The 13,033-nt window shown below is 36.6% G+C and overlaps 1 protein-coding gene across 2 annotated transcripts; it reads right to left on the bottom strand.

The window, feature by feature from the left end:
* Positions 1-9,883: 9,883 nt before the first annotated feature.
* LOC110816009 (uncharacterized) lies at positions 9,884-12,098 on the bottom strand. 2 transcript variants are annotated; one of them, XM_022044008.2, is made up of 3 exons: positions 11,251-12,098; positions 10,825-10,978; positions 9,884-10,223 (listed from the first exon to the last, which is right to left on the bottom strand). In XM_022044008.2, exons 1-2 carry the CDS (start codon positions 11,660-11,662, stop codon positions 10,953-10,955), a joined length of 438 nt encoding a protein of 145 aa, XP_021899700.1. In that variant the 5' UTR covers positions 11,663-12,098; the 3' UTR covers positions 9,884-10,223; positions 10,825-10,952. The 2 variants fall into 2 exon arrangements, with proteins under 2 accessions (XP_021899700.1, XP_021899702.1); XM_022044010.2 differs by lacking the exon at positions 10,825-10,978 and having other exon boundaries at positions 11,251-12,095.
* Positions 12,099-13,033: the final 935 nt, after the last annotated feature.

Here is a 13,033-nt window from a genome sequence, read left to right as displayed (position 1 = left end):
TTTGTCATCCACCTAGTAAGTTATCTCATTGAAAATAAATCTATTTTGAACCTTCAGCTTATAGGTAACCTCTTTTAAAATAATCTACTTTAAATCTCCAATTCACTTGAGTGATATCTTTTGAAATAACTTATTTAATTGGCTAATTTTCCTTGAAAAATATTTTATCTTTATTTTTTGGGTTGTATTTTTCAAAATAATCATACTTTTTGTATTTTTCACTTATTGGGTGATAACCTTGAAAATTTTTACTTATTGAGTAACTTGAAAAAGAAAACTAGCTTTAAACCTCCTCTTAAACAGATCTTTTTTGAAAAACTTATACTCATTTGATAACTTCCTCTATATGGAATTTATTTTATATCTTTCACCTTCTGGAACACTTTTATAAATAATTTTGCTTGAGAAGATTTTTCCTGTCTATTGAATGACCCCTTGAAAATGACTCTATTTTGTTGAGCCTTCAACTCATTGGACGGACCTTCTCAAAATGGGACATGTTTTCATGAGTTATTCATCTATTAAGTAATTTGCTATGGACTTTTCATATTTTGAGTAATTTTTCTGAAAATTACCAACTAATAAAAAATAATGTAAAAGTGACTCCCTTTAAGAATAAACTGCTACATACCATCAACTTGTTAGGAATAATAATGTCGTTGTGAATTAATTGCTCACCACATGCATCCATATAAGTCAATTATTAAGATAAATAGTGATTACAGTGATCATAACGATTAGGAAGACATACTAAAATTTCAATAGAAGTATTCTCTCGGTTATGTTGAGAAATCTCAGTTTTGATTAAAATGAAATCTTAAAAAAAATTCTAATTTACAAATATAAATCTTTTTAAAAATTACAAGTGGTCATCCAGAAACATGAGCGAAGGAAAAGAAATACATAAAAAGAAAAATAAAGAATATTGCTCAGAAAACAAATATATATCTATATATATTTATCTAAGGGTTGGTGTGAGGCAACTTTCCACATGTATCATTGACAAAGAGCTGATAAACTTATTAGGGTCTAGGACTACTACTATGGGTAAAATGGTATTTCTATTTTGTCCTCTTTTTTTTCCCCTAAAAAAAAAATGAGATAATGATAAAATGAAAATTAAAAATGTAAATGGCCACTGTTAAATTGCCCATTGATGAATGGCCAATATTGGGAGTCATTCTACAAGCAAGTAAACAGAAATTAATCATTCTCTGATACCATTACAGTAATTTTTTGCCATTTCACAGTAAACAATTAAATATAATATTTTAATTTATAAAAAATAAATAATAATAATAATAACAACAACAACAACTGTATTCAAACATTAAAGCTTTTATATACCCTACTCTTAAAAATATTATTTACCTAATATAAAGTAACTTTTTAACTAAAAGTAATTATGATTCTAAGTGTTTGGCATAGATTTTCTTGAAGAACATAAACATAAAGCCATGATTTTGGTAATGACTAAAAGAAAAAGTCTGGTTAAAAATAAAAATTTTTTGTAAAAAAGTTATAATTTATCTTAAGCTTTTGATAAAAATAAAATTTTAAAATAAAAATATTTGCTTCTAAATTACTAGTTATGTTCAAAGAGGTAAATAATATTTTTTAATAAGTTTGCCTTTTATTTTATCTTTTACTAATTTTACTAATTGAAAATATAAAATAATTTATTATTAATAGTGTTATATCTATTACCAATTACTCAAATAATTTTTATAACGGCTCCGAAAATTAAAAGAAAATGTATATATTTATTCTAAGTGCGGAAGCGAAATAAAATAGATTATGATTAACATCCCTTACACAATAACCAAAATGAATTAAACGTAAGAAAGAATAAACTAACTTAAAGAAAATATTATGAATGAATGCTATAAGGAAACTAATAAATTCTTTGGCTTCTACTCACTGTCTTCCTGCAGAACGGGTTCGGGAACCAAGTCTTCCTGATCTGAAATGGTTAAGTAAGGAATGAGCTACACTAGCTCAGTAAAGACATCACACTATCTCACTGTCACAGAAGTAAAGGTTGGTAAAAAACAAAAATGACCAATGGAGCATAATTTATAATAAACTCATTTATCAATAATAAAAAATTTTACTGTCCACTTACCTCAGTGAGATTCATGAAAACAACTTATGAGAAATAATAACATCATAAACATCATAAGATCATGCACACTCTGTAACATAACACATATCATACATTTGTATTTCAATCATCAGACAACAAATTCCCTCTTTTATCAGCCTACTAGTATCCATGGGGATCCATAGGGGGTCCCCGCTACACGTGAACCATTCACATTAATAACTTAATTCCAGAGCCGTCCCTATAGCCTGTCCGGTATGGGTGCCAAAACCATAAACCTCAATACCCCGTCCGGTTTGAGGGTGAAACGGGTCGTCCCTATACCTCATTTGGTATGGGCACCAAAACACAAAGTCTCCATACCATGTCCGATATGAGAGACCACGTTTCCGGTAGGGTTCCCTATGGACCCAGTCCGTCCACCATCTCCCAGGATATCTAGTCAGGCTGTTGACATTATCCATTTATCAATTCACATACATTTTGTAGCGCCCGGGGAAATTGAAAAAAAAAAAAAAAAAAAACCACGCGTGCCACGTCAGCAGACCCAGTCAGCAATCCTGGCCAACCAGGACCTGCCACGTGGCAAAACCACGTCGACCGGGGATGGACCACGTTGGCGATCCGCGTGCACGCGATCGGATGGCCCAAATCAATCGCGCGCACGGACGGCCCAGATTTAATCGCACGGACGGCCCAGATTGAATCAAAATGGACGGCTGAGATCAAAAGGCAAAAGAGTATAAATAAGACCCCCACACCAGACCCCAAACCCTAGCCGCCTGCCCTCGCCGGAGAAGACGAACCAGAAGCCGGCCGCCGCCACCCGCCGCCGCACCGGAGGGATTTTTGACCGCCGATCGAGGTAAATTTCATACCCCCGACTCGTTTTTCCACGCTGATTTCCCTAGTGGCCAAATCGGAGCCAAAATCTCGGCCAAACGGCCGAAAAACACGGCCGAAAGCCAGCGGCGCCGCCGCGCCCCTTCTCAATTTTTGCCTCCGATGAGGCCCTTCCCGGCCTCCGTTTAATGCAATTTTTATATCACCGTGATCACCATTCTTTTCTCTACAGGTTGATCGGAGCCGAATCACCAAAACACGAACTTCACAGGAGAGCCACCGCACCCGAGAGCACCGCCGCCGGTAAGCTTCGGTTTTCTGTAAATTTTCGGCCCCCCGAGGGCCGTAGGGTTGTTTTATTACAGGAACCAATGCGAGTGTGGCCAAATTCGGCCGAAAACGGCCAACCCGAGGCGAACCGCCGCCGCAAGCGGCGGCGCCGTCGCCGGAGCACGGCGGAGCCGCCATGCCGGAGTTGCGATATTGGCCGAAAGGGGCCCTGGGCCTAATTTGGGATTTTTTGGAACACGTGCAGGTACCAGTACTGCGTTTTAGTTCCCCGGAAAAAATTCAGAAAAAATTGGGGACAGCCTGTAGGCGCACTGTGAAGCCTTGTTCGGACCCCGAAACGTGTAAGGACCCCTCACCCTATTTCCTATCACGGTTTTAAAGTTCAATAAATGATAAAACGGTATTTCATGAATCAACGAATGTGTGAAATTGCTTAAGGTTGCTAATGGAGCCCGAGTCTAGTGTGTTTGTCGGTTAACTGTTATTTGGCCTGTTTTACAATTTTAAATGCAGCATGAGGTTCATGTTTTCATTTTATAGTTTCGTGTGCATATTTTACTGTTTTATTGATTATGAATTGAATGACCGGGATATTGATGTTGTATGTTGTCTGTTTGGCATAAATTATCGTTTTGCTTGTTTGTATGTGATTGATAATGCTGATTGAGGAAAAATGAGAATGAAAGATTATGTAAATGGAAATTGTATAATGTGTTCAGCCTGACTAGATATCATGAGAGATGGTGGACGGACCGGGTCCGTAGGGAACCCTACCGGGATTGTGGTCTCCCATACCGGACGGGGTATGGAGATCTTATGTGTTTTGGCGCCCATACCGGACGGGGTATCGGGACGGCCCGTTTCACCCTCATACCGGACGGGGTAATGAGGTCTATGGTTTGGCGCCCATACCGGACGGGGTATGGGGACGGCCCTAGAATATGATTTCAAGTGTTAAGGGTTAACGGGTAGCGGGACCCCTATGGATCCCCATGGATACTAGTGGGCTGGTAAATGAGGAAAATATGTTGTGTAACGATTGAATTACGAAAAGCTTGATAGGTATTATGTTATACAGTTTATACATATGGTTTCATGATGATGATGATGTTATTGCTTTCGTATATTGTTTTATGAATTTCACCGAGGTAAGTGAATGGTAAATGTTTTATTATGAATAAAAGGATTTGTTGTAAATTATGCTCCATTGGTCTTTTTGTGTTTTCTACCCACCTTTACCTCCGTGACGGTGAGATATTGTGATGTCTTTACTGGGCTAGTGTAGCTCATTCCTTATTTAATCATTTCAGATCAAGAGGACATCGTTCCCGAGCCGGTTCCGCATGAGGACGACGAAGGGGATGCCTAAAGACTCCATAGTCATATTCGTAGCTTTTACTTTCAAGTTTCTCCTTTAGGTAGTTTGATCTTTTATATTTTGTGAGCACGTTTTTGGTTTTAGTGTAAGGGATGTTATTCAAATTTTGACTTCGCTTTCGCATTTGATATTTTTGATATACATTTCATTATGAATTTCCGGGGCTGTTACACATTTTTTCATTTTTCTTAATTTCACTTATCCAATCAAACATAAACACGTAAACCAGTAATAGACACCAAACAAGGCAACACAACATCGGGTTCACAATAATTCAAACTATAATAAATAAAACCGTGATTTATGGATTCAAAACCATAAAATAAATAGATCAAATACCATAATGCATTTAAAACTGTAAAATAAATCAAGCAAGAACAGACCGACAAATACATCAGGTTCGGGCCCCATTAGCAATCTTCATTAATTATACATATCTATTAATTCATAAAATACCGTTTTATCATTTATTAAGCTTTAATGCCGTGATAGAAAATAGGGTGAGAGATCCTTACTTATTTTGGAGTCTGAAATTAGGTTCTCACTACCCCTACGGGCAGTCCCTAGATTCTCTAAATTTTTTTTCCAGAAACTGAAACACACTTCTGGTACCTGCACATGTCCCTAAAAAATTTCAAATCAGACCCAGGGCCCTTTCGGCCAATTTCGGGATTCTGGCACGGCGGCGGCGATCCGCCTCGGGTTGGCCGTTTTCGGTCGAATTCGCCCAAACTTGCATTGTTTCCTGTGATAAAACACCCCTAGGGCCCTCGGTGGGCCAAAAAATTCCAGAAAACTGAGACTTACCTGTGGCGAAGCTCTCGAGTACGACGACTCCTCCGGCACGAGTTGCGATTTGGTGTTTTGCTCCGTTCAACCTGTAGAGAAAAGGACGGTGGTCATAGTGGTATAAAAATTACATCGAACGGGAACCGGGAAGGGCCTCATCGGAGGCAAAAATTGAGAAAACCCGCGGTGGCACCGCTGGACTTCAGCGGTATTTTTCGGCCAATCGGCTGTTGGTTTGGCTTTGATTTGGCCACAGGGAGGTTCAGCATCGAAAAATGAGCCAAGAAGAGAAATTTTACCTCGTTTGGCAGCCAAAAAATCCTCCGGTGTGGCGGCGGGTGGCGGCGGCCGATTCCTCCGGTGACTGGGCCGTCTTCTCCGGCGAGGGTTCTGGCGGTTAGAGTTTGGGGTTGGGTGTGGATGCGATTATTTATAACCTTCTCCTTTTAATATGAGCCGTCCATCATGATTTAATCTGGGCCGTCCGATCGCGATTAAATTAGAAATAAATCTGAGTCGTCCATCGTGATGCGATCTGGGCCATCCGTGCGTGATCAAATCTGGGCCGTCCACATGCGTGAGATCTGGGTCGTCCATGCGCGCTTTTGATCTGGGCCGTCCGTGCGCGCGGGAACGGATCTAGGCCGTCCGATCGCGCGCACGCGGATCGCCCATGTGTCTCCGTCCTGCGTCAGTGTCCCTGCCACGCGGCGTGTCCTGGTTGGCCGGGGCTGTTGACCGGCTGCTGACGTGGCGATATTTTTCTAAATTGCGTTTTGACCTACGGTTTTCGATTTTCTTTTCAAAAACACCCACATAATCTAAATTTTCACTATTTTTTTCTAAAATCGATTTCAATTAAATCCTAAAAATATTTTACCCAATTTTATTATTATTATTATTATTATTTCTATTAAATTAAATTAAATTAAATTAAAATCTTATAAATTAATTATTAAAATAAAATAAAATAAACAAAATTCCAAATAAAATAATAAAAGAATTTTTTTTTTGGGTGTTACAATTTTCATTTTTAAAATTAAATAATAATAATTTAAAACTAATGTTAATTAAAAATAATTAAAATAAAATAAATATTTTGAAAAAATTTAAATTACTACAAAATTTCAAATAATTATAAGAATAATTTTGTTATCTGCAATTTTTTTTTTATTATTTATTACCAATCTTGTAAAATAATTAATTATATATAATATCAAATTTTATATTATAAGCATTTTTTTACAGTAAACTGACGTCAATTAAAACTACTTTCATTTAAAATTATTTTTAAAGCATCTTTTAAATTTTTTTAACAAAAATTATTTAGAATATTTTCAAATTTGATTTTATCGAAAATTATTTTTAAAATATTTTTAATAAAAATATTTTAAAATAATTTTCATTAAAAATAATTTTATAATAAAAGTAGTATAATAACAAATATCGTATAAAATTTACTATAAAAAATATTATTAAATATTATTAATATATAAAATTTAATATCATATTTCGTTAGTTATAATATGAAATAAATAGTAAATTTTTAAAAAGTTAAATCATAAATTAGCATTTACATAATATTCTAAATATTTTAAATTATTTTAATATAGTTATTTTATTTGTCTATCCAATATAAATATTAATTGTAAATTACTGTTATTTTTTAAATTATTCATAATAATATAAAATATTACAATAAATTAATATTATAATTTTATTGTAATGCCCCGATCTTAATTTTAGAGGCGGTACGACGACCCTGGCTGCATATCTAGTATGACATTTTATTTCATAACCAAATTCTCTCAACACTATGTAATCCGGTACATAATAAATATTTAAATTTAATCATTCAATGTCTAAAGTTTCTCCATCATACATATATTAATACTGTAGATTACAATTACACTGTTTTTATTTTAAAATAGTCTACTTTCCACTAACTATACAAGTATTTCGGTGCACTATCCACGCTTCCCATCCAGTCTCCTCTGCACGCTAAGCTCAGAAGAGTGCAACTCTGGTCCAGTTTCCTGTACTACATTATCTGTAAATGTTAAGTAATGAGTATACACAAATTCAAATCATAAACATAACATGAAAACCCAATTAAATGCCTACATTAGTGTCCCACTTCCTATATTCTTACTTCTATTAGCCTCTTCGTCTCCCCTTACCCACAATCTTCCCCTCTTTCTCGCTTACCCACAATCTTCCCCTCTTTCTCGCTTACCACCACTATAATTACAACTCTCCTCAAAAAAAGACCGTCAACTCTTACCGACTCTTACCACGTGAGGTCACCTCTATAGACCATACAACAGTACCCAAAGCACCTGTCAACTTGATCATAAATCGGCCACACACCCACACTATTACTCTCCAGATAAACCCCTCAGCCATCGCCAATATCGGTAACCCAATTCACCTCCATTTCTGCCACTACTTGACCCTTAATCGGCCACCCACTCACACTGTTATCCATTCAGGTAATCCCCATCCATCACCAATATCAGCGACCTAACTTATTCCCATTTCCGCCCACATTCGACCATAAACCGACCACACACCCACGCCGTTACCCTCCCGATAACCCCCAGTCATCACCAATATCGACGATCCAACTTACTATGGCCAGTAATCCACCCCAAGCTTGCCACAGACTCGTACTGTTACCCTCCAGGTGAGCCTCAGTCATCACCAATATCGGCAGTTCTCCCATGTTCCATTACCAACAACTATCAACAGCCAATATCGACATTCCCACTCTAGGAAAATACCATGACTACATTTATACAATTTTCACAATCACAATCAATCATCATATAAGCATGCATATTCGACAACAAACATGCAGAATATTTCATATAGGCATACATACTCAATCAGCACGCAGAGTAATTCATCACCTACATACGCGTGCAAACGGAGTACATACAGTTTTCACATTTTTATTATTCCTGTCATGTATCATACACAAACACACACACACATCGTTATTGCCACTCTCTCCCCTCCTTTCATACTGTATGGACGTCCATCCCAACTTCCTGTTTTCCTCTTACCCTCCCATGTATCTCTCTCTCTCTCATCCCTCCTAACCGTCACTCTCAAGACACTAAAACCACCACAGTCTCCGTTCCATACTCCCTCCCCAACCTAAACTTCAAAATCTCGAGTTTTCTCTCTCTTTAATGACTGTCAAACACTCCTTGTCTAATCTCTTCATTTTCGAATTGATTTTTCCCTCTGGTGATATTCCAGTACCTATACATATACCGATCTATATCTATATACACGGTCTCATTTCTGCATCATCCCTCCCGTTCGAGTTCCTCACCATTTCACCTACTCCTCTCGATTTCCTTCCTCACCGACACTCCTCTGATTTCACAGCTCCCTATCCTCTCTGTTAGTCCTCTCTCTCTTCTAGGGTTCATTACACCAAACATCAATCACATTGTAAGATTTAATTACAAAATCCCATTTTCAGTGTTTAAAACTCGAATTTATATTACCTCTTGCCTCTATCGATCTCAACACAGCAACGATTCTCTCAATCACCTTAGCCTTTCGAGAATCGCTTAATCTCTTTTCCTCCTCAGTCAAACTTCCTCCCCTTTTTTTTTCTACTAACATCACCCTCAAAACCCTTGTTGTGTTACAGATGAGAAGAAGGAAAGGGAGGCTGTTCGTGCAAGGCCTGCAGTTTGGACTTGGGCGGGGTCTCCTTTTTATTTATTGGGCCGAAGAAGACATTGGGCTTGATGGGTATTACATTTATTATAGTAGATCAATAAAATAATAAAGCCGAGGTCAATAAACAATTCATTGAAACTATTGATAACCTGCACAAGTTACAACTAGAAAGCAACTATTTCCAAGTTTCCATTTTACAAAATGTCTGGTCAAACTTATACTTCCAATTAAAATAAAAAACAAAGAGTCACTCAGTAACTCACAACTGCTTCTGAGATGACATGCCACCCTTCATTCAGGACACTGTCCCATTCTCCCCCATACAACCAAACTTCAATAATTATCTTAAACCTACCCTACATTGACTAATATCAACATGTCTCTATATCTACAAATCAACAAAACTGCATCAAGGGATCGGTACAGCCCACGTGATCCTCAAATGATCTCAAGCTATGGGCTAAAAGACTGTGTGACCCCACCAAAAGAAAAATCAAGAAAAAAGAGCAAAGAAAAGTGCACCAGAAGACAACAGCTAATCGCATCTCACGAGCTGTTAACTCTAATTCAGAAGTTATTTATATTCACCCAACAAAAAAGATAAGCCAGAAATTTCAATCAACCTAAACATTCAAATGGGAAAAAGTTTCTCAGATCATCCAAAACCACCTAAAACACATCTTAGTTTGAAGCAGGAAAACCTTCTCTTTTACTCTAATTCAGAAAATTAAATATGCTGTGATATCTAATGTTACAACAACAGAACTCTCAAGAGATGAACTCACCAATATAAATTTGTCAAATATTGAATATAAGAATGACACCGGAATAAACCTCCCATTTCTCCTCATCAGTGGGAAATCATTACAGACTATGGTACTGAAACAATTCGCTATTTCTAATTAAAAAGTAAAGAAATCCATATCCACATATTTCAGTATCATCTCAACCAAAAAAAAGATTTATCCACATTTCCTGCATCAAATACTTGCAGCAGAACCTCAGTAGCTATAATTTTCTCTGCATTGTTTGAGGCAGCACCAGAGCTGGCCTTTCTCCTATTCAGAATTCAGTCATCCTCCTGAACCACCTCTTCCTTTCACAAGAGCTTCCATGCTACAAGGAAATATTGCCAGAAAACAAGGAGCTTAATCAGTCATCCTTCATAAAAAAAAGGTGTCAACAAAACAAGGAAATCTACATGCACAGCACCCAAACACCAACTTTAGCATACAGGAGATGCAAAACTTCCTACCAAGTTCATGCCATGCCATGAAAATTAATGAAACTAATGTTATTACGTCTGGAGAAGCCTACTAAAAGTGAAAAGCATATAAAAGCTGGATATAAAACACTTGTGAAGCACGATAGACTGACAACAGCAACCCTGGACTTTCTTGGATCTCTTACGAAGAGAATTAATGCTTTAAGCTTACCCAGCTCAAGCACAGCTTAAGTCAATTTCAGCTCCAAGAAGTGTGCAAATTAATGTCACATGCCACTTAACGACCCACATGGTTAATCTCAATTGAAACCTACCAAAATAATAATCTGGCAGTTTTTAAGAACATAGTAAATGCAAAGATCAACGTGTAACGTGCAAACATGTTTTTTTGAAATAAAAGCGTAACGTACAAACATAAATGATACAAGCTAAGCTAAACGGGGATCCAACCATCCCGTCCCAATAAAAAGTAACAACAAAACATCCTCTTACAGCTGCCTGCTGTTTGTTGGTGCAAAAGGTGGGGAAAGCCCTTCCCTGAATATTTTCAAGATTAGTAGGGATGCTTTCATTCTCGACAAATCTTATGGACAATATACCATCAGTTTTGGCATTCAAAGTCAGTAGTTTCTCAACCAATCAACCTCTGGCACAATCAGAAAGACATAAATGAGCAAATTAATTGATTTGAAGATTAATCACCGCCAAAAGAAAATCTTAAGCCCGAAACTAAGAAGAAACATGACGAGACTACCGTTTCAAGACAAGCAGAATTACAATCTACCCAAAACGACTCTTCCCAGAAAAAGAAAACAAAAGAGCATGCAATCAATAACAACATACAACATAAGCCCGCAGAAAAACAGAGCATCTTTTTTTCCAAAGCTAATTAAAGAGATTAAAGCAAGAATCCCTTACCCGGAATTTCTTTTCGTGGCAAAGATGGTGGCGCCGTGACATAACAAAGAATGGACCGACCCACCATTGAAACAGCCGATATAATCCCCACGACATAGAAGACCATGATAAGACCAAGAACCCATGGCATCAACATGAAACCTATGAAGAAAGTTACCGATCCGCACAGCATAAGAGCCAGCGATACCCCAAGTAGCAGCGAGGCAAACCCCGCCGGCGAGATCTGTGAAAACGACGAGGACATCGATGGTGGTCTCCTCCCCTGCGGCGGAACAGCCGGAGGATGATCCGTTAACGAAATCGAAGACGGAGGCGATCTGAGGAGATTAAGGACAAGAGCCGACAGCTCATAGAAAACCCTAGATTGATGATCTTGTTGCTGCTGCTGCTGGTGCTGTTGTCGTCTCATCATTCTCTTGTCTGGCAGAAAATGAGCAAGCGAAAATATCCAAACCTAATCCGAGAAAATTTGAGGAAATTATACAGGGTTTATTTATATCTGTTTTCGGTTAAAGATTGAATTGCTAAAACCAAGGCAAATGGATAAACTCGGGGACTTTTATCTAAAGCCGCCGTTTGATTGGAGAGAATCTAACCGCAAGGTTACAAGTGGAGAGTTATAATAGAAAAAGCCTTGTTTGTTTCTCTCTCGGGAATTCTTCGACAGATTCCAGAAAGAGAGAGAGATAAAGTGAGGAAACAGAGCTACTGCTCCTTCTGATACGATGAAAAGGATTAGTACAATCTGCAGCTTCTTTTATCTTCTTTTCTCTGGTTTTCTTTCTTTTGTTTGGAATGCGAGAAAATTTTAAGAGAGAAAATTAATGAGGTCCCTTTGAAGCAACCGCGGGAGAATATTAAAAGGCAAAAGAAGAGAGTTTTAGGGATGAGGTAGGCCCCACACCAAGTAATCAGTGCGCGTGTGTGACACGCCCTTTGGATTAGGGAAGACGTGATGATGCGCGTGAGCTGTGTGCTGACGTGGGCCTTATCTTCAGCGCCTGCGGATATAATGAAACTCGATCTCTTAAAAAAATTAAAAATTAATTATTTGTTTAGTCTTTTTTCTTTTATATTTTAAAAAATTAAATCCTGTTTCTAATTTATATTTTTTTAATTGTATTTTTATTTAATTATTTTTAATTATGAACAATATAACAAAATCAACCAAAGACGTGAAGGAATTTTGTTTGGAAACAAAAAAACAAAAAAAAAAAAAACAGAAGAAAAATAAATGGTTGAATTTAATTGTGAGAGTTAAGAAAGTTACTTTGCAGGCAAAACAAGAAAACAAAACGTGAGAGTACACAGCAAGTTTCAGAGATTTAGGTTTTCATTATATATATATATATTTCATGTTTTTATTTAATTAAAATTTTATAATATTTTAAATAAAAAATGGGTTTTAACATCCAAAACATCAAGAGGTAATAAACTGATAGAAATTAGAATTTGGAATAAAGGGTGTCAAAATACAAATTATAATTATATTTATATATTTTTATTTCATTTATATTATTTATATTTTAGTTTTTTAAATAAATTATAATTATATACCATACTGCTTTCAAGCAATTAAGCCATATAAATTTTTACCCTATTTATTTTTTATTTTAATATTTATTTTGTCTAAAACTAAAATAACATCATTTTTATATTTACAAACCTATAATCTTTTTTAACAAAAAATTAAAAACTAAATATACGAAGTATCAAATATTTCATGTATCATCATACAAGGTTATGAGAATAATTGCTTATGATGGCATAATACAATGAACAT

The sequence above is a fragment of the Carica papaya genome, chromosome 6 (assembly GCF_054855325.1).
Source record: "Carica papaya isolate Zhongbai chromosome 6, ASM5485532v1, whole genome shotgun sequence".
Classification (NCBI taxonomy): domain Eukaryota; kingdom Viridiplantae; phylum Streptophyta; class Magnoliopsida; order Brassicales; family Caricaceae; genus Carica; species Carica papaya.
Note: the sequence above shows the minus strand (reverse complement) of the source record. Positions and strands in the feature narration are given on the sequence as shown.